The 23,137-nt window shown below is 42.2% G+C and overlaps 1 protein-coding gene across 1 annotated transcript in view; it reads left to right on the forward strand.

Moving 5' to 3' along the window:
* LOC139263900 (collagen alpha-2(IX) chain-like) overlaps window positions 1-23,137 on the forward strand; it is an 88,735-nt gene that overhangs the window by 12,922 nt on the left and 52,676 nt on the right. Inside the window, exons 4-11 of the mRNA XM_070880006.1 lie at window positions 2,076-2,199; window positions 6,461-6,851; window positions 10,603-10,680; window positions 12,098-12,184; window positions 12,302-12,355; window positions 16,184-16,237; window positions 22,680-22,733; window positions 22,833-22,886. Coding sequence (XP_070736107.1) covers window positions 2,076-2,199; window positions 6,461-6,851; window positions 10,603-10,680; window positions 12,098-12,184; window positions 12,302-12,355; window positions 16,184-16,237; window positions 22,680-22,733; window positions 22,833-22,886 — 896 coding nt within the window. The remainder of the gene's footprint in view (window positions 1-2,075; window positions 2,200-6,460; window positions 6,852-10,602; window positions 10,681-12,097; window positions 12,185-12,301; window positions 12,356-16,183; window positions 16,238-22,679; window positions 22,734-22,832; window positions 22,887-23,137) is intronic.

Here is a 23,137-nt window from a genome sequence, read left to right on the forward strand (position 1 = left end):
TTTACTCCTCTGTGAATACATTGGGATGCTTACCTACCTTAAAGATGCAGTATAAATGCAAATTTTTGGTGTTTTAGAAATTTCTCAATATTTTCACCACTAATAACAACTTTCAAACATATAAATTGCAAGAGGTTGGTAAATATTACAAGTTGTGAGTGGAGATCTGAAAACTCTCTTACAACCTTGTAAACTTCTGACTGGTCTTTTATGGCAATTGAAACCTCTCCTAAGGAAAGTAATGTAAAAAGACTTTTGTTTAAATATTGTTCTTACACTGGGGAGAACCTGTTGTCTCCTCATGATTATGTTGCTGGTCTGTGGGAGTGATAGTAGAGATGGTGGGAAACTCTTGTAGTATTTTGTTGGCGGTTGGCATCATACATATTATATGTCATTCAACCACAGCCCACCTCCTCCCTTCCTCCAAGTCTGTAAGGACTTTGGTAATTTATACAAGTGGAACTATTTTTTTAAATAATTTTAATTTTTTATCCACTTTATATAGGATCTTTTTTTTGGCATGTTGCAACTTTCACAGATGTGTGGTATGCTAGTGACTTTTTGATTGAACTGTACTATGACTGAGTTTCCCTTTCAAGCCAACATAACGGGGGACTCGTTGAAATCAGACATTGGATACATTGCAGAATAGCTTAGACAAAGGAAGTTGGAATGGTACAAAGTGTTTCATTGTTACATGTTCAAAACACTACACAAAAACCAACATGCTTCTGAACACATTGTGCTAGTTGCAGTGACACAAATACACATTTTATAAAAAAAGGTTAAGAACATTTTTAAATGTATGGTAAATAAAACAAAGTAAATAACGAATTTATTAGTAATCTAAAATTAAATAATTTCCGCAAAAGACTATGAACTATACAAAAGGGAGTTGAGCATTTAGAGGACCCCAACAAAATAAAACATTTAAATATTGTGCAATTTTTAAATTAAAAACCTATTTCTTATCATTTTCTATTTTTTTATAAAATTGCTTTCTTACGAGATAAAATTCTGTGGAAACTAATACATATGCAGCCAGTTAACTGTGATATCAACTTAACCAAAACATACTGCAAGAATGGAGCTGTCCAGGTGCAAAGTTCCAAATTGGATTTCTTCATAACAGAACAGCATATGGTTCAGAACACTTGGCAAAGGACTATGTGAGTAAACTGCAATGTAGACTAAAACATATGGTTAACTTCCACTTTTAAGAGCAGCGCACTGTATTATCCTTCATTCATATTTCACCATTATCTGTTAGTTAATTACATCATCAACATTCATATCATTCATAGCCTCGTTAACAAAGCCTTGAAATCCTGACCAGCGTTCATCTCTCATTGTTCACAGCTCAAAAATGCTGGCTAAAAAAAGCCCACGGTCATCTTGTATTTTGTTAATTTAATGGCACATGCACAGGGTTGTAAAATATATCTGACGCTCGTAGTGATTCAGTTATAGTGATGTTTTCGCCTTGGGACTACTGGGACATGGCTCATGATTTTTTTCACATTACAGCATTAAATATGAGACATATAGGTTGTTGTGTGGCTATAAAGCACAAAATGTCTGGCTCCCAAGGGCTTTTAAGTATTTGCTTCTGAATGTTCAAACATGGTTTGACTATTCAGATTATTTGTTGCACAGCAACCAATTGTATTATGTAGCATTTTCCATGCTGCCCTCCAAAATATTTAGTTTTCCTTTTTTTCATGTTCTGCTTATGCTGCAACAGAATTTCTTGCTAGTCTCCTTGTGGCTTGCAATAATCATTATTGTGTTCTTCAGATGATCATTTTAAAATGAAAAAGTGATGTGAAACATTTCTGATTCTTCCAGCTAAAATAATCTTGCAGCCCTCAGAAGATAAACATATGCAAAATGAAAAGGCTCCTATACAATTATCCAAATGGATTGCGTCCTTTGTGTACTGCAACCCTAAGCTATTTTCTGCCCAATACTATAATGCTGAGTTATAAATGGATATAGGTTATGTTCAGGTAGAAGTGGATTGGATAAACCATTATAAACTTGGTGCTAGTTATGATTCCCCTCTGTTCCAGTTACTGACATGTTGGATGCATTAAGGGTATCCAGCACAGTCGGAGTACATGTGGTGGGAGGATCCCAAATTGACCTAACAGCCTATCGCCTCGAACCAAGAGTACAGATTAGGAGAGAAACAAGGTATGTAATATCAACTAAAAAGGTTAATTATGGTATATATTCTATAATTGTTTGTTGCTAAAATGAATCTGCTCATCCTCAAAATAATTAAATAAAAAAGACCACCCTCTAAATAATGTTTATATACAGCATACCCCTCCAATATCCCATCCCTAGTACTAAGTACCTACTACTTCACACTTTATAAACAATTTACAAAGGTGGATGTTTCCCACTTGCCAAAAACTATTTTAGAGATCTCATCAGTGACATTTCATTACCAGATGATAGTGTTACATTGCTTTGCACTGCTGGGTGAATACATAAATAAATTAGGCATGTCAACATATGAACTATAATAAGTGATTTTATACATTTTAAATATAATTTTTTTTAGCTTTAATTTTCATTGCATTATCTACTGAGAGTAATGGCACAAATTTAGAATATGTCTATAACCAAATCCCCAGTATATTTCAACCATATGAGCTACAACATAAAGCTTGATAATTGAGCACCATATTTGTGATTCTGATCCATTTATCATCAGTTTTATTATTTTGTTCAAAACTTTTCGCTTTAATAGATAACGATGGATTATTAAGTTGAGTGCCAAAGATATAACAGTTCCTACAGTAGTTACTGCACGGGCACTGAACCTCTCAGTTATTGGGTTATAGGAATTAGCTCTCTTACTTTGAAGCTAAATTTGAATCACAAGTTATGTGACTAAAAGAAAACCCATGAATTCTGACTGACTCCCTCGTTAAACCTACAACACCAATACAAAAGCAAAATACTGCGGATGCTGGAATCTGGAATAAAAACAGAAAATGCTGGAAATCTCAGCAGGTCAGGAAGCATCTGTGGAGAGGAAGCAGAGTTAACGTTTCGGGTCGATGACCCTTCTTCAGAACTGGAGAGTGTTCAAAAAGAACAGATTCTTAACAAGCACTGAAAGGGGGAGGGGAAGAAAGAACAAAAGGAAAGGTCTGTGACAGGTTAGAAGACAGGAGAGATTAGAGAGACAAAAGGGATGATGGCCCAAATTCAAATGGGCATGCCAGGAGTTAGAAAAACATTAGTCAAGATAGGGTGTGAATGTTGGGATAATGACCAACTGCCATTAGAGACCAGGAGAAAAAAAGAAAGAAACAGGCTCGTCCCTTCCCTTCCTTGACTTCTCCGTCTCCATCTCTGGGGATGGGCTTTCAACCATTATAACCATCAACCAGTATCCATTATAAGCCCACTGAATCCCACAGCTACCTGGACTACATTTCCTCCCACCCCGCATCCTGTAAGGACTCCATTCCATTCTCCCAATTTCTCCGTCTCTGTCGCATCTGCTCTGACGATGCCACCTTTCACACTAGTGCCTCTGATATGTCTTCCTTTTTCCTCAACAGAGGATTCTCTTCCGCTGTGGTTAACATGGCTCTCGACCGTCTCTGTTCTATTTCCCGCACCTCTGCTCTCACCCCTTCCCCTCCCTCTCAGAACCATGACAGGGTTCCTCTTGGCCTCACCTTTCATCCCACCAGCCTACACGTTCAACGGATCATCCTCCGCCATTTCCGCCACCTCCAGCGTGATCCCACCACCAATCACATCTTCCCCTCCCCTCCCCTCTCAGCATTCCGAAGGGACTGCTCCCTCCGCGACATCCTGGTCCATTCCGCAGCCACCCCTGCATCCCTCCCCTTCCCACGGCACCTTTCCATGCAAGCACAGGCGATGCAACATCTGCCCTTTTACATCCTCCCTTCCCACTATCCAGGGCCCCAAATACTCCTTCCAGGTGAAACAGCGATTTACTTGTAGTTCTTTCAATTTAGTATACTGTGTTCGCTGCTCACAATGTGATCTCCTCTACGTTGGGGAGACCACTTTGCGGATCACCTCCGTTCAGTCCGCAAGTGTGACTCTGAGCTTCCGGTCGCCTGTCACTTTAATTCTCCACTGCATTCCCACTCTGACCTCTCTGTCCTCGGTCTCCTACACTGTTCCAATGAAGCTCAATGCAAGCTCGAGCAACAGCACCTCATCTTTTGTTTGGGCACTTGACAGCCTTCTGGAGTTCAAAAATTTCAGACGTAACCGCTGTCAATCTTTGGCTCCCCTTTCCCCCCTCGTTAAAGCTATAGGTACCAAAATTCCACAATTTCTTAGGGCAAAAGCGGTGTAATTCCAGCATAGTCAGATACAGAGCCAGATTTACACCTGTTCTAAGATACAAACTAAATCATGGTAGAACTGGGTGCTAGCAGAATATGCACCCACCCTCAAAAGAAAAGAAAGGCTTGCATTTATATAACTCCAAAGCACTCAAAATGGCACACACATGCAAATGAAAGAATGAAGAGGGCAAAATTTGCTGTTCCAGAAATCTCATCATTTATACCAGAATTGCGTCGCTCATAAACCCATAGAAAAGAGGGTGTTACCTGCATGACTTGTCAAACCGGGAGGTTGGTGAGTTCACAGGCTTTGACTGTCTGATGTCTTTGTGAAATATCAGCTTTGACTTGAGCGATTTAGAAAAATCTTTTCTCAGTTGTGCTACTAAGAAATATTCTGCAAACTGCAATTCAGCAGCTTCAGGCAGGGAAATCTTTTTCTTCCCACTCTTCTGTCATAGAGCCTTTAGCATGTGGTTTACTATTTCCATATATATCGTTTACAATGGAGGCAGGAAAAGGAACAGGAGGAAGAGAAGCGCACAGGGGAAGACCACAACAAAGTAGAAGTAAACCAACTTGGAGAGGTACCTTCCACCAGAGTCTCCAGACCCTGCCACTCTCTTGAGAATGTTTCAGAAGAAATCAGTTTAAGGAGACATAGAAGAGAACTTTGTGTTCCATTGCACTGTGACATCCAAACATCCTCTAAAACACAAAAATGAAGCAAATAACTGACATTACTCAGTACACTGGATTTCATATCACAAAGTGGCTTTACTGCATATATATGTTTATAGCAGGTGCACCTTGTAATTGTGCCGTGCACTGGTGCCACTCTGTGCTGTTCTCAAATGTATCCTGGTGCTGTGCCAAGATGCTAGCTCATGGCGAGAGACGCCCATTGTGTTTGGCTGTTTTGTGGCATCCTCTGATGACCTCTTAGGACCAAGGTGGCCCTCGTCTCAGGGCATCTGGGTCTCAGGAGGACTTTTCAGCAGGCTGCATCGCCTGACGTGTATGGACAGACTGGTCTTGGATGCTGTCACCCAACGTGAGCAGGAATGTGAGGGGACTGGTTGGAAAACTAACACGAGTTGTGATTCGGAGAGAAGATGGCATCATGAATGCAGGTTCTAGACATGCCACTTGTGCTGGGTCCTGGATCTGAGCACCACTGGTCACCAGGGGCACAACCATGATGGTATCAGTTAGATCCTACAGATTCTAAAAGTTGGTACCCACAGGTTCTCAGAAGCTAGTTTCAATCATTTTCTCCAAACCGTCCCCCAAAGCCTTATGGCCAGTGGTCAAAGCACTCACTTTGGATGCATGGTTGGAACTGCACACATTTCTGCCACAGTGACAAATCCAGCTGTTCATGATGCCATCACTCGCTGCAATGTGTCAAATCCTTCTCCAATACTGGCAATGAGGATAGCACTGGACTCTGCCATGACCCCTACCACTTATCTGGGCAATTTAACCCAGAAGAACTAGTTTCCTGACGATCGGAAGGCAGAGGGGAGATCGGAAGGGTTGGGTGAATGTCCGATCACGGGGGATGGGTAAAGCAGGTAAACTGAAAGTAGCAGGTAAGTAGAAAGGCACTTGCCTCCTGGATCCGGCATTCCTAGCCTCCCTTTAGCCGCCATATTTCCTGAGGCCCAGAAAACTTGGCTGACTAGATTTACATTTACAATGGTGGTTAAATATGAGGCATGCAGTCTCATTATAAAATTTAAATGGACAACCCATCTCCCGGGAGCAGGTTAGTTGCCTGCCCCCTCCCTAAAAATGGAAGCGAGCGGATTGGAGGCGGGTTTGGGGTCAGGATTCATATTTTTAACATTATTACATCCCACCCGACCCCCAAACCCTCCTGCTTTTGGGGGTTAAAATTCACCCTTTTGTATTGGCTGAACTCGTCTTGTATTTCTCTGTGGTGCAACACATTAGTAAACCACTGTGTGCAACTCTGGTGGGTAACCTGAATGCAATACAAGGAACATTTATTACATTATTAAGAAGTACGAAATTCCTCGTCACTTCACTTTTAAAGTATATCGTTTACAATTTCCCAATTTTTGTGAATTTTACAGGTTTGTTCATCCACACGGATTCCCCAAAGAATTTTCAGTAGTTGCAACTTTTAGAATGAGAGAAGATACCCCTGAGATGGTATGGAATCTGTGGGAGGTAACAGACAGATATGGCGATGAACTGTTCCGACTCCGTCTGTACGGTGAGACCAATGCTGTTGAACTCTACAATGTGGCGGCTGTGGGAGAGGAGGTCACCACCTTTGAGAATGTGGGACAGCTGTTTAACCGGGCCTGGCACAAGCTCTCACTTAGTGCCATGAGAACCCAGCTGACTCTATTTGTTGATTGTCAGCAGGTTGGTACAGCACCCATCCGACAGTATGGATCCATTGGCACGGATGGAGTTACTATTATAGCTACAGGAGCAAAGAATGCTGCTACACTTCCAGTAAGCACTTTTTACTCCATGATATTCCATTTTATTTCATCAGCTCATTATCCCACACAATTGTGCGTAAATAAACCACGTTTAAGATTGTATTCTTGTTGCAATTTGATGTACAAATAACATCGGAAAACGTGACCATCATTAATATTTTGCAGTGTTCGAGGATCTTAAAACTAAAATAAATAATTTGATATGTGGATTCTTTTCCTTCTAACTGGTTGTATTTTGCTACAGCTTTTGACTGAGGTGCATTTGTAATGAATAGCGGTCTCCCAACTTCATTACCTGTTATGAGGTAATGAAAAGCAGCTCAGAGGTGCAATTGGTAGATTTATTAAAGCAGTTAGTTACTTATGAGGGGAGAAAGCAGAAGCATAGGAAATATTAATAAAGTTCCCTGCTTTAGATACCACCAAACTTTAGATAAAGTTGCAAAATATTGAAATATTCATAAAATTAACAAATAAAAGGAAATAATGAACTTGCAGTACTTCAGAAGTAGTAATTATGCATTTAGATCAAATGGCTAAAACTGTTCATTTAATCTGTGACCATACAGACTCCTAGTTCGCTATATAACTGTGCAAGAAACTGGACAATTCATCGCTACAATTTGGTACTTGTATCTCATAGAAACATAGAAAATAGGAGCAGTAGTAGGCCATTCGGCCCTTCGAGTCTACTCTGCCATTCAATATGATCATGGCTGATCCTCTATCTCAACACCACATTCCCACTTTTTCCCCATACTCCTTGATGTTTTTTGTTTCTAGCAATCTATCTATCTCCCTCTTAAATATATTCAGTGACTTGGCCTCCACAGCCTTCTGTGGTAGAAAATTCCACAGGTTCACCACCCTCTGAGTGAAAAAATTTCTCCTCATCTCGGTCCTAAATTTCCGACCCCGTATCCTGAGACTGTGACCCCCTTGTTCTAGACTTCCCAGCCAGGGGAAACATCCTCCCCACATCCAGTCTATCCAACCCAGTCAGAATTTTATACGTTTCAATGAGATCCCCTTTCATTCTTCTAAACTCCAGTGAATACAGGCCTCGTCGACTCAATCTCTCCTCATACGACAGTCCTGCCATCCCAGGAATCAATCTGGTGAACCTTCGCTGCACTCCCTCTATGGCAAGTATATCCTTTCTTAGGGAAGGAGACCAAAACTGCACACAATACTCCAGGTGCGGTCTCACCAAGGCCCTGTATAACTGTAGTAAGATATCCTTGCTTCTATACTCATATCCTCTTGCAATGAAGGCCAACATAACATTTGTCTTCCTAACTGCTTGTTGCACCTGCATGTTTGCTTTCAATGACTGGTGTACAAGGACACCCAGGTCCCTCGGTACATCAACACTTCCCAAGCTATCACCATTTAAATAATACTTTGTCCTTATGTTGTTCCTACCAAAGTAGATAACTTCACATTTTTCCACGTTATACTGCATCTGCCATGTGTTTGCCCACTCACTCAACCTATCTAAAGCGCCTTGCAGCGTCTTTGCATCCTCCTCACAACTCACAATCCCACCTAGTTTTGTGTCATCAGCAAATTTGGAAATATTACATTTGGTTCCCTCATCCAAATCATTTATATATATTGTGAATAGCTGGTGCCCAAGCACTGATCCCTGTGGTACCCCACTAGTCACTGCCCGCCACCCTGAAAAAGACCTGTTTATTCCTACTCTCTGTTTCCTGTTAACCAATTTTCAATCCATGCCAATACATTACCCCCAATCCTATGTGCTTTAATTTTGCACACTAACCTCTTATGTGGGACTTTATCAAAGGCCTTCTGAAAATCCAAATACACAACATCCACTGGTTCTCCCTTATCTATTCTATCAGTTACATCCTCAAATAACTCCAATAGATTTGTCAAACATGATTTTCCTTTTATAAATCCATGTTGACTTTTAATCCCGTTGATATTATCTAAGTGTGCCGTTATCACATCCTTTATAATAGATTCTAGCATTTTCTCTACTACTGATGTTTGGCTAACAGGTCTGTAGTTCCCCGTTTTCTCTCTCCCTCCTTTTTTAAATAGTGGGGTTACATTTGCCACCCTCCAATTTGCAGGAACTGTTCCGTAATCTATAGAATTTTGGAAGATGACAACCAATGCATCTACTATTTCCATGGCTACCTCTTTTAGTACTCTGGGATGCAGATCATCAGGCCCTGGGGATTTATTGGCCGTCAGTCCCATTAGTTTCTCCAGCACTATTTTATTACTAATAATCATTTCCTTTAATTCCTCTTGCTTACTAGAACCTTGGTTCCCTAGCATTTCTGGGACATGATTTAACAAAAGGATAGTATGCAGATACAGCAAGCGATCAAGAAGGCGAATGGAATCTTGGCCTTTATTGCAAAGGGGATGGAGTATAAAAGCAGAGAAGTCTTGCTACAGTTATACAGGGTATTGGTGAGGCCACACCTGGAATACTGCGTGCAGTTTTGGTTTCCATATTTATGAAAGGATATACTTGCTTTGGAGGCAGTTCAGAGAAGGTTCACTTGGTTGATTCTGGAGATGAGAGGGTTGACCTATGGGGAAAGGTTGAGTAGGTTGGGCCTCTACTCATTGGAATTCAGAAGATTGAGAGGTGATCTTATCGAAACGTATAAGATTATGAGGGGGCTTGACAAGGTGGATGCAGAGAGAATGTTTCCACTGATGGGGGAGACTAGAACTAGGGGGCATAATCTTAGAATAAGGGGCCGCGCATTTAAAACTGAAATGAGAAATTTATTTTCTCTGGTTGTAAATCAGTGGAATTCGCTGCCTCAGAGAGCTGTGGAAGCTGGGACATTGAATAAATTTAAGACAGAGATAGACAGTTTCTTAACCGATAAGAGATAAGGGAATATGGGGAGTGGGTAGGGAAGTGGACCTGAGTCCATGATCGGATCAGCCAAGATCGTATTAAATGGCGGAGCAGGCTCGAGGGGCCGTATGGCCTACTCCTGCTCCTATTTCTTATGTTCTTATGCTCTTATTTGTGTCCTCTTCCATAAAACCAGAACTGAAATATTTATTTAATTGTTCTGCCATTTCCTTGTTCCCCATTACAAATTCTCCCATTTGTAAAGGACCTACATTTGTCCACTAATCTTTTTCTTTTTACGTACATGGAGAAGCTTTTGCAGTCAGTTTTTATGTTCCTTGCAAGTTTACTCCCATACTCTATTTTTCCCCTCTTAATCAATCTCTTGGTCCTTTTTTTGCTGAATTCTAAACTGCTCCCAATCCTCAGGCTTACTACTTTTTCTGGCAACTTTGTATAACACCTCTTTCGATCTAATACTATCCTTAATTTCTTTTGTTAGCCATGGTTGGGCCACTTTTCCTTTTGTGTTTTTACGCCAGAAAGGAATGTATAACTGTTGCAATTCATGCATTCATTCCTTAAATGTTAGCAATTGCCTATCCACCGTCATGCCTTTTAATGAATCTATCCAATCTATCATAGCCAATTCATTCCTTAAACCTTCATAGTTTCCTTTGTTTAGATTTAATACCCTAGTTTTGGATTGGACTACTTCACTTTCCATCTTAATAAAGAATTCAATCATGTTATGGGTCACTCTTCCCTAAAGGATCTCACAGGGTTTTTAGTCTTCCTACTGACAATTTTTGTTGGCTTAAATATCAAAGCAAGTTTCAGATTGCAGTGATGGAGTTCTTCACACACGTATCCCTTTAAATTCATCTGCCATACGTTTATATCCTAGGTGGATGTACAACAATTCAAAATTTATAGCAACCCAAACAAAGCAACTGATGCAACCTGCTGCGAATTGCCTGGTGTTGTAAGTACACAATTGACAAGAGATCATCATCTATGGGTACTTTTTTCCTTTGTTGTCAATGGTGAATTTGTGCTTTTTGGAATGAAAACTGTCACTGTCATTTACTTTCATTTCACTGCCTAATTCAGAGTTTTTTGAGTATATGGCAGCAATGGCGATTTAAGTACTTTTGGGCGGGCGGCCAGCTTCCAGCACCCCACCGGGACTTTCGGTTCCGGTCTTGATGGGGCACGGAGCATTGCCAGCTGGAAGAGGTGGGCAGGTGTGCACCGCCCCTAGTTTTTTGGCTGCCGCCCGACCCTGAGCGCTCGTGCCCTGCTGGGACCTCCTATGAAAGTGGGCGGTCCAAGCTGTAGCGGCTGAGGTGAGGTAAGTAATGTCGACTTCGGGTAAGTGTGATTGTTTTTTTATTTTTTTTTTGTTGCAATTTATGATGTGGTGGCTTGAATTATTTAAAACCAAAATGTTTTTGGTGATTGTTTTTATTATTTTTTTTCCCCCAGGCCTCACTTGCAGCACTTCGAGGCCGGCTGTTTAGCTTGGGATTTTCACTTACTCAGTCGGCCTAGCGCCTTAGGAGAGGTGTGTAACGCCTCCCTTAGCACTGTGCCCCACACTCGGGGCTCAGCTGACGAATTTTGCTGACTGAGGTGCAAACTGTTCTTGGCGCAAACTTTAATGCCCTGAAATGTGCAGAACTGAAAATCCAGCCCATTGTCTTTTCTACCCCTATTTTCTTTTATTGCGAGTTCCCCACTGTGGCATCCACATCTCTCATTCACGAGGGCAGGGTGAAGAGTCTACTCTCATGCCACTGCTAGCTCGGCTCTTCTTCAGCTGTCAGGAGGGAGGTACATGGGATAGGAGATAAGGCTCAATGAAGAATTGCTACCTTTGTTTTACTTCCCAGGCCTTTGCCTTCCTCCCTCCTCTGAGATCGAGACTTCAGCATAGTGCACATGATCAAAGCTGGGACCCACCATCGTAGCACTGTGTAGTGGTGTTGGGAACATAGGCCATTCAGCCCCTCGAGCCTGTTCTGCCATTCAATGAGATCATGGCTGATCTGTATCCTACTTTTTCAGCCATCTTGGCTCCATATCCCTTAGCATCCTTAACTAGCAAAAAACTATCGATCTTCGATTTAAAATTATGAATTGAGCTAGCATTTACTGCTTTTTGTGGGAGAGAGTTCCACCCTTTTTCCACCATTAGCATGAAAAAATGGTTCCTAACTTCTCTCTTGAATAGCCTGGCTCTGAATTTAAGGCTGGTGTGCTGTACCACACTGCTGCCATGTATTTCGCAGTTTTCTTTTTAAAGGGTTTGCGCAATTGTTCTTGAATTTTTGCAAACTAAAATTGACTACATTATATTTCTTTTAAACTGTTTGATTCATTCTAAACCACCAATGTAGTGTGAAAGACAAGGAATTGAGGGCACCTCATTTGACTGTGCCTGCAGATCAGCAATGCCTGGATTCCCTGGATTCTCTGGACTGAAGGTAAGGCTTTTCCACCACTTCAAGAAGTTTTCCAGAGAATAACTTTCTTGTATATGTTTGCTTTTGTATGCAGGTTACATGTATTTAAAGGCACTGCGATAAACGTCATTGTTACAGGGTTACGTCGGTGACAAAGGCAATTCTGGATTTCCTGGATCTCAGGGTAGAAAGGTAGGTTAGGCATGTTGGGTAAGTTTTCACTAGTTCTTGTACTCGGCTCCAATGTGGAAAGCAGTCACTTAGGTACCTCTCTTTAAAATTAAACGGCTCTATTAATGTTGTCAGTTGTGGCTCAGTGGGTAGCACACTTGCCTCTGGGTCAAAAGGTTGTGGATTCAACTCCCACTCCAGGGACTTAAGCAAAGAAATGCAGGCCAACACTCCAGTGCAGTGCTGAGGGAGTGTACTGCACTGTCAGTGATGCCATCTTTTGGATGAGACTACTCTCTCAAGTGGACGTAAAAGATCCCATGGCACTATTTCGAAGAAGAGCAGGGGAGTTATCCCCGGTGTCCTGGCCAATATTTATCACTCAATCACCATAACAAAAACAGATTATCTGGTCATTATCACATTGCTGTTTGTGGGAGCTTGCTGTGCGCAAATTGGCTGCTGCGTTTCCCACATTACAACAGTGGCTACACGCTAACAGTACTTCATTGGCTGTAAAGTGTTTTGAGATGTCTGGTAGTCATGAAAGGCACCATATAAATGCAAGTCTTTCTTTTATTTTCTATTTAAATGCATCACCAATGCCAATATGCATGATGAGCTCAGTCAGCTTTTATCTGGGACGATAATAGGTTTCGCTTATCATGGTTAGAAATAAAGCTGTATTGTGTTATGCTACAAAATTGTGCACCTTTTGCTCTTGGTTTAATAGATTAGCCTAGGTACCAACAAATCCTAATGGTTAGTGTGCAGCTCTGGCACACAGTGGTAGCCCAAACGACTGTCCAATGGTTCCCCACATAGTAAACCTTCAATTTCAGATGCAGTGTATGGAGTAAATGCTAAGAAGAGGAGGAGAGTTGAACAAATAGCCCAGGTGCCAAGGTCAATGTAGGAAGCTTTGGGCTGTTAAATGGCCCAATGTGGGAGGTCAACAAGTGAAATTTGTGGACATAAAGTTCTGATAAAATAGAAAAGGTTAAAGTCAGGACAATTGGAGGAATTATCAGAATACAAGGAACTGCAGACTATTTGAGTTTCTTGCATTAGGTTTACTTGTTTTTTGAAAAATACTTGCATCATAATGGAATATACTGTAAAAGAAGTAATTTAGAAACTGAGGCACAGATGAAAGTACTGTGGTGCATCACCCTCCACATTCGATAAGGTGCCACAAAAAAGATTACTGCACAAGATAAAAGTTCGCAGGGTTGGGGGTAATATATTAGCATGGATAGAGGATTGGCTAACTATACACATTGGAATTCAGAAAAATGAGAGGTGATATTATCGAAACATATAGGATAATGAGGGGGCTTGACAAGGTGGATGCAGAGAGGATATTTCCACTTGTAAGGGAAACTAAAACTAAGGGTCATAGTCTCAGAATAAGGGGCCGCCCATTTAAAACTGAGATGAGGAGGAATTTCTTCTCTCAGAGGATTGTAAGTCTATGGAATTCTCTGCCCCAGAGAGCTGTGGAGGCTAGGTCATTGAATATATTTAAGGCGAAGATAGACAGATTTTTGAGCGATAAGGTAATAAAGGGTTATAGGGAAGTGGAGCTGCATCCATGATCAGATCAGCCATGATCTTATTAAATGGCGGAGCAGGCTCGAGGGGCCAGGTGGCCTACTCCTGCTCCTATTTCTTATGTTCTTATGTACATCCTAATGTGGGGGTAATATATTAGCATGGATAGAGGATTCGCTAACTAACAGAAAACAGAGAGTCAGGATAAATGGGTCATTTTCCGGTTGGCAAACAGTAACTAGTGGGGTGCAGCAGGGATCGGTGCTGGGGCCTCAACTATTTACAATCTATATTAATGACTTGGATGAAGGGACCGAGTGTAATGTAGTCAAGTTTGCTGATGATACAAAGCTAGGTGGGAAAGCAAATTGTGAGGAGGACTCAAAAAATCTGCAAAGGGATATAGACAGGCTAAGTGAGTGGGCAAAAATTTGGCAGATGGAGTATAATATGTTATGTTCATCCTCCTCGACCTTTCTGCTGTCTTTAATAGAGCCTACCACAGTCTCATCCATCTATTGTCTCTCTTCTGTTGTCCACCTCAGTGGCTTTCAGGGTTTCATTTGTACCTGTGCCAACATAGCCTGTACACCTCCTACAATTGCTCTGCTCATGTGCCTGCACTGACACCTCTTGTGTGCTCCAAGTTGCCATCCTTGACCACCTCCTATTCCCCAACATATTGCCTCTCAGCAACATAACCTGTTCACTTGGGTCCGTTTTCAAATATATGCAACAACACTTGCATTACCTCTCCTCTAGCAACCTTGAATCCACAAGTGTCGTATGCTCTGTCAGCCTGCCCAACATTAAATTGTGAATAAGCTAGAACTTCCTCCAACTAAACAATGACAAGACTGGAGCCATCTTGTCTGGTTCTCACCAGAAATTCCACCCCATTTTGTTCAGTACAGGTTGAGGGTCCGAAATCCGGAGTTCCGAAATTTGGAATGCACCGGAATCCGGACAACGGGCCAATCCATGGCAGGGTTGTCCGGAATCTGGAAACGGTTCTGAAATCTAGATATTTTTTAAACCAATTACTGAGTTGGACTTGGGGAGGGGAAAAACCACCCAAAATGTTTTTACAAAAAGCAAAAAAAAATTCGCAAAACATTCGCAAAGCCCTTGCCTACTAAATCGTTGGAAAATAATTTTAAAATAAAAACTTTAACTGACCTTTTTGGCGGGTCTTCAATGCAGGTTTTACACGGCCGCCGACCGCTAACCCGCAGCCGACCCTGACCGGAACCGTTGACACCCCCGCTCCGCCGCCGGACTCCCCAGGCCCCCTTCACCAGACTCACCAGGCACCTGCTGCCTGACTCCCCAGGCCCCTTCCCCCAGACTCCCCTGACTCCCCAGGTCCCCGCTGCCAGACTCCCCAAGCACCCCCTCCCCCCCTCTCCTTACCTTGGCCCAGGCATTTCCAGATTCGGGATGTCGGAAAGACGCTCTACCTGTAATATGTTCAAAACTAATGTTATAGATAATATAAGAGGCAGTTGTACAGGCTGTCAACTGTGGGTCTACTCCACAAGTGAAATTACTGATGTGAAGTTGATTTGTCGTTTACCTAGAGTTGGGGCTCTCGATAGTGATGACTGAGTGAAATTTGCATTAAAAGGGGGGCCTTGCAATCTCTATTCCTTCAAAAAAGTGAAATAGTTGACAAAAATTGTGATGGGCTTTAAAATCTTCTGTCTAGTGCTGTTGATTTATTTTTATTTTTACTTTCAGTTCTGTTATTTAAAAATTTATAATCAGGAAGCAAGATGAAGGGCCAAGGCCCAAACTGCAGGAAATTGCTAAGATTGGTGGGGCATTTAATGGAAATTATGGGGTAAATCAAGAGTGGTCACAAGACGATACCAAACTTAATAGTACTGGGGGCATTGGCTTTGCAGAAGTTATTGCAGTTAACTGAGAGAGCTGAGTTAACACATGGTTAAAATGTACATTCATTAAACCATTTTCTGTTGAGATCTTTATATTTCTGCCGATATTCAGCCTTGTCACATTAATGGTTTCATTAATTCCTCCCTGATAGTTTCTATGATAATGCCATCAGGACTCCTATATTCAGAAGTAATTTTGAAAATATTCAGAATAAAATGGGTTCTAAAAGTAAATTCTTCTTTTCAGAAGCCCTGACGGCAAGATTCCTCTTTAAAAATGGTTGGGGGAAACAGTCCTTCAAGTATATTTCTTTTTCCAGCACTTGAACAGGCAAAATTTGATTGTTCTACATGTTTGCTGTGGGTTCTTGAATTAAATGATTTGTGTGTGTTGTAGGGTTATCGCGGTTTCAAAGGCGCCCAAGGAAGACGAGGCGATCCAGGACCACGGGTAAACTACAATTGTATTACATAATAAATACGTTCTATAGCTCATGCACTTTATATTAAGAGACTGAGATAACCTGGAAGGATTAACACTTTTAATCAGTGTTTTACATTTGTGCTCTCAATTATAGTAGTTTTCTGGGTTTTTTAAATTTAACTTAAGGATCGTATGAAATTGAAATTGAAAAAAGGCATACAATGTTGCAAAGATTAGTGGTATGCCAGAGGATTGGGAAATTTTTAGAAACCAGCAAAGGACAACTAAAAAAATAATAGAGATAGAAGATAGATTATGAGAGTAAATTAGCAAGAAATATAAAAACAGGTATATAAAAATGAAGAGAGTAGCTAAAGTAAACATTGGTCCCTTAGAGGAAGAGACTGGGGAATTAATAATGGGAAACAGGGAAATGGCAGGGACTTTGAACAAATATTTTGTATTGGTCCTCATGGTAGAAGACACTAAAAGCATCCCAATAATAGATCATCAAGGGGCTATAGGGAGGGGGGAACTTAAAACAATCACTAGAGAAAAAGTACTGGGCAAACTAATGGGACTAAAGGACAAGTCCCCTGGACCTGATGGCCTGCAGCCGAGGGTCTTAAAAGAAGTGGCTGCAGAGATAGTGGATGCATTGGTTGTAATCTACCAAAATTCCCTGGATTCTGGAGAGGTCCCAGCGGATTGGAAAACCGCAAATGTAATGACCCTATTTAAAAAAAGGATGGAAACAGAAAGTAGGAAACTATAGACCAGTTAGCTTAACATCTGTCATTGGGAAAGTGCTGGAGTCCATTATTAAAGAAGTAGTAGCAGGACATTTAGAAAATCATAATATAGTTAAGCAGAGTCAGCATGGTTTTATGAAAGGGAAATCATGTTTGGCAAATTTGCTAGAGTTCTTTGAGGATGAGCTGGGTGGATAAGGGGTTCCAGTAAATGTAGTATACTTGGATTTCCAGAAGGCATTCGATAAGGTGCCACATAAAAGGTTACTGCACAAAATAACAGCTCACAGGGCTGGGGGTTAATATATTAGCACGGATAGAGGATTGGTTAACTAACAGAAAACAGCAAGTCGGGATAAATGAGTAATTTACAAGTTAGCAAACTGTAACTAGTGGGGTGGCACAGGGATCAGTGCTGGGGCATCAACTATTTACAATCTATATGAATGACTTGGGTGAAGGGACCAAGAGTATTGTAGGCAAATTTGCCGATGATACAAAGATAGGTAGGATAGGTAGGAAGAGGACACAAAGAATCTGCAAAGGAATATCATCATTATCGGCGGTCCCTCGAACGAGGATGACTTGTTTCCACATGAATTCACAGATGTTTCAATGAAGGACCCGATATTCCAGTCCTGAACTCCAATGGAAAGAATGAAAAATGCCCGTGTGTGGATTTTTTTAACGTGTGGTGACCGTTGCACAACAGCCACCCCACGGGCTTGACAGAGCTAGGCCTTTATCCAGTGGCACAGATTAACCAGGATGACTGCAGACCTGCTCTGCTGCATGGACCTAGTGCGCGCACATATCACAGTGTGGGCTGGCCCGTGCTGCCCCTGGGCTCTCAGCTCTTCTGGACCCCATACCCTCATTTGTCGTACCTCCACCACAATCTGTCGCTGCTCCTCGAACACAAACATTCGCCACACCTCCGCCGTGATCTCTCAGCACTATATAGATATAGAATAAATATAGATAGGCTAAGTGAGTGGGCAAAAATTTGGTAGATGGAGTACAATGTGGGAAAATGTGAGGTTATCCACTTTGGTAGGAAAAATAAAAAAGCAAATTATTATTTAAATGCTGCCATACAGAGGGAACTGGGGATCCTTGTACATGAAACACAAAAAGTAAGCATGCAGCTACAACAAGTAATTAGGAAGTTAAATGGAATGTTGGCTTTTATTGTAAGGGGGATGGAGTATAAAAGCAGAGAAGTCCTGCTACAACTGTACAGGGCGTTGATGAGACCACACCTAGAGTACTGCATACAGTTTTGGAGGGATATACATGCATTGGAGGCAGTTCAGAGAAGATTCACTCGGTTGATTCCTGAGATGGAGAAAGGTTGAGCAGGTTGGGCCAATACTGATTGGAGTTTAGAAGAATGAGAGATGATCTTATTGAAACCTATACGATTCTGAGGGGGCTTGACAGGATAGATGCAGAGAGGATGTTTCCCCTTGTGGTAGAATCTAGAACTAGGGGGCATAGTCTAAGAATAGAGGGGTCGCCCATTTAAAATGGAGATGAGGAGGAATTTCTTCCCTCACAGGGTCGTGAATCTTTGGAATTCTCTACCCCAGAGAGCTGTGGAGATTGGGTCATTGAATATATTAAAGGTGGAAATAGACAGATTTTTGAAGATAAGGGAGTCGAGGGTAATGGGGAACGGGCAGGGTTGTGGAGTTGAGGCCAAGATCAGATCAGCCATGATCTTGTTTGAATGGCAGAGCAGTCTCAAGGGGCCAAATAGCCTACTCCTGCTCCTATTTCTTATGTTCTTAGGTATTTTTTTTAAATATATAGTTACATATTAGATTATTTCTCTCAGTTTAAATTAAAATACAGGTTAGGGCTTCACAGTAGCTCAGTGAATAAATAGTCCATTGTGCTGCCAAGCCCATAAAACCAGAAAGCTCCCAGGTTCGATCTCTGCTTAAGTTGATCTTAAACGAGTCTGTGATGTGGTGCCTCAGAGCCCCTGGACTACAGAGGAGACAAATCCGAATGTGTTTCTGATTGTTATTCAAAGTCCCCCGCTCTGGACATCAAATCAAGACAGGATTGGACTTAACTGGAATAGCCTCCCATAGTCAAATAGCTGCTGACACTTACAATTTGTGCTCGCATATGAAGAATGTCTGTTGGGGTTAGGCCCTGTAGACTGCCGGCTTACCTGATACAGTACTGCCTTCAGGAGAGGAAGGATAAAATGGGGGCAAAAATATAATTTGATCATATAGTTAACAATTTTTTTTTATTCATTCACGGGATGTGGGCATCACTGGCAAGGCCACATTTATTGCCCATCCTAATTGCCCTCGAGTGAGCCACCTTCTCAAACCGCTGCAGTCCATGATACTTCTTTGTCGTGGTTTGGTGCAAATGAAAGGCTTCCTTGGCCATTTAAGAGGACAGTTAAGATTATATTCAGAAAATATATTCAAGATTTAAAGAAAAAAGATTGTGCCAAGTCTTTATTTTTATCCCAGGTAAACCCACTTCCCTGTAGAGATCATCTTTATGTTAAAAACCAACTGACTTGATAGAACCAAGTTACAGTATAGAAGATAGCTATTTGTCCCATTGTGTCTGTCAGCTGTTTGCTGGTGCAGTCCCAAAACTAAACCCACTGCCCCTCTCTCTCCCCATAGCCTTTACTTTCCTCTGCTTCAAATATTTATCTAATCCTTCCCCTTAAAAGTTATGATGGTCTCTGCCTCAAACACTCCCTGATCTTTACATCTATTATCCACACAGTTATTAAAATGTGAGCTGCCATAGTGCACATGTAACTGAGGAGTTGCAAACCATCAGGGGTTGCTCAATATATATTAGCAGTATTTGTGATCTGCTTCCCGTGATGCTCAAAGATACAAATCAGTGGGGTAGAAATTAGTCTTGGGGCACTAGCGGAAAATGGGCAGTATTGAATCGGCTGCCAATTTAAACACCCCGCCCAATATTCACTTCTATTCACTGTAATAGAACTGAATATCAAGCATTGCGCATAACAGGCAGTCGATGTGATACTGCCCGTTTAGCGTTATTGCACAAGATACATTTCTACCCCAGTGTCCTTCACTGTCCGTAACTTTTGAAGTGTGAAAAATAAAATTGATCTGAGAACTTAAAAAAAAAAGCTGTAATCTATTTTTTTAAACTAATTTTGAATTAAAGCACATTGAGCAGTTCCAGAGCTGCAAAGTTTAATGTTTGACCTGTTGATTTAAAAAGAAACCTGTTTGGAAAAATTCCTGTCTACAATGACTTTATAGTCAGCAAACAAAATCTAAAAATAAAAATAGACTATGATGATGATTAAGTAACTTACGATATGAGTGCACTATATATACCAACAGACACATATTAAATTTGGGTGCTAATATGTAAGTAATTCAATAGTAAATTTGTATCTGCTGTAACCTGTGAATAGAAACATTTGTTAGTGAAACCTTGAAATGGTACAAAGGGAAAACCAGCCTGTGTATCATTGTGTTTGTATTAAGATCATTCTTAATATGCAAGTATCATTGGGCCCAAGTTTCGGCTGGAGTTGTTCCTATTTTTTTGGAGCAACTAGTTTAGTTTGGAGTATCTTCGAAATCGCAATTCTCGGCATTTAGTTTGCTCCAGTTCTAGTGAGATGGTTTAGTTTCCTTTTAGTGCAGTTTTTTTTTCAAAACAGGGCGTTTACCAGCCACTTATGCGTGTTTTGCAAGTTTAGGCAGCGAAAAGTTACTCCAAACTAACTTAGAACAGAGTAAGTGTCGACTTTTGTACGCTCAGAAAAACCTTGCGTACACTTTAGAAATTAGGCGCAGATAGCCAGAAATGGGGGGAAGGAAAGTTAGAGGGAAGTTAGGGGATTTTCCAAAGCATTAAACACTTCATTTTTAGCAATAAAGAGCCATCATCAATAATAAATGATAAATAAATAAATAAATAAACCAATCAATAAATAAATCAATAAATCAGTAAATAAAAAATTATTACTGCAGCACCTACCCGTTCGGGAGCACTGGGAGCCCTCCAACAGCACACGCAGCTCTACCTGCCAAGGAGGAGGTTGGGTGGGGTCCGCTGAAGAGCTGGACGGGCGGGCCCCGCTGCCGAGGAGGAGTTCGGGCAGGGCCCGCCACTGGGGAGGAGTTCGGGTGGGCCTCACCGCCGAGGAGGTGTTTGATCGGGGCCCGCCACCGGGGAGGAGTTCGGGCGGGGCCCACCACCGAGGAGGTGGTCGAGTGGGGCCCGCCAAAGAGCTGGTCGGGCAGGCCCCGCCGCCGAGGAGGTGTTGAGGTGGGGCCCGCCACCGGGGAGGAGTTCGGGCGGGGCCCGCCACTGAGGAGGTGGTCGGGTGGGGCCCATGGAAGAGCTGGTTGGGCGGGCCCCGCCACCGAGGAGGTGTTTGGGCGGGGCCCGCCACTGAGGAGGTGGTCGGGTGGGGCCCATGGAAGAGCTGGTTGGGCATGCCCCGCCACCGAGGAGGTGTTTGGGCGGGGCCCGCCACTGAGGAGGTGGTCAGGTGGGGCCTGCCAAAGAGCTGGTTGGGCTGCCCCATTGCGGAGGAGGTGTTCGGGCGGGCCGGCGAGGAGGTCTCGAGGTAAGGGCAGTGGCGACGAGGCGAGGCCCAAGGTGGGGCAGCGGCAAGGTGAGTGACGGTGAGGCAGGCAGGCCACTCGGCCTGGGATGGGGTGGGGAACATCACGACGTCCCTTCAGCCAGGGATAGTGTCGCCCGGAGACAGGACACGCTGAAAGGGCCAGGAGCCATTGCGTATGCGCGCGCAGCTGCCGGCACCCGTTTCGGCGTAGGGCTGTAGCTCCGCCCCCAGCTCTTTGTGCTGCGCCGCACCGACTGCTAAACAGGCCTGCTGAACACGGAGAATTGCGAGGTAAGTTTTAGGCGTGCTTTTAATTCTACAAAATAGGCGGGCCTCTCGGAGGTGCGCCTTCTGCGGGACAGCCGAAACTTCGGCCCTCTGAGTGGTTGCTTCGTATTGCAAATTCATATTTTAACATTGATTTTGGAAGTGATTGTTTCCAATGTTAAAGCAAAGTAAATGTAGAAAATCAGAATGAAAAAGAGAGAAATAGTTGAAGAATTGGATAAATAAAGGAAGAGATTGGTAAATACTGCAATAGAGAGAGAGGAACTAAATAGAGCTCAGAAAATGGCCTCGCTTTGAATGTATATTGGTCAAGTATCAATAGAAGTTTTAAAAATTATGAAAGGTTTTGATAGAGTGGATACAGAGAGAATGTTTCCACTTGTGGGGAAGAGCATAATTAGAGGCCATCAATATGATAGTCACCAAGAAATCCAATAGGGAATTCAGAAGAAACTTCTTTACCCAGAGAGTGGTGAGAATGTGGAACTCACTACCATGGAGTGGTTGAAGCAAATCATATAGATGCATATAAGGGGAGGCTAGACAAGCATATGAGGGCGAAGGGAATAGTGTGTTATGCTGATAGATTCAGTTGAGGAAAGATGGGAGGAGACACGAGTGGAGCATAAACGTCGGCAAGGGCTGGTTAAGTCGAAGGCCTGTTTCTGTGTCATATATCCTATGCAATCCTGTGTAAGTTTGAGTAATTTGAGTATTCACATGTAAAAAGATGAACATCATGTTTGCTGACGAAACTGTGGTTACAGGATATGCCTTTGTACATTATTCACGGGTTCAATCATTTTATGTCTTCTAGGGTGAGGAAGGTGAAGAAGGTTCTCATGGAGATCCAGGTTACTCAGGGGCTATGGTACACATGAATCCCTTTGTTGAAAGATGCTAACAAAATGTTGAAGAATGCTGTACTTATATTGAGCGAAACCTTAAAATAAAACTCTTTGTATTATAGGGTGTTCCTGGTCCCCATGGGGAGCAAGGTGTACCTGGAGAACAAGGGGAAAAGGTACTGAGAAAATATTGTACATAAAAAAAAGACCAAAGATTATGGTGGGTGCCAACTTGTGCAAGACTTTGGACAAGCATAATTGAGGGGCCTTTAGTGCATGTATGGGGAATGAGTTATCAGTGGATTCAAAAGTTTTCATGCTTTGTGCAACAAGAGAGACATATAGAACAACTCTTAACCCATAATTGCAAAACACTCATGATTGAACAGTGAGGGTCCCAGTATCCTTTAATAACCAATTGTGTTTA

The sequence above is a fragment of the Pristiophorus japonicus genome, chromosome 1, assembly GCF_044704955.1.
Source record: "Pristiophorus japonicus isolate sPriJap1 chromosome 1, sPriJap1.hap1, whole genome shotgun sequence".
Taxonomy (NCBI): domain Eukaryota; kingdom Metazoa; phylum Chordata; class Chondrichthyes; family Pristiophoridae; genus Pristiophorus; species Pristiophorus japonicus.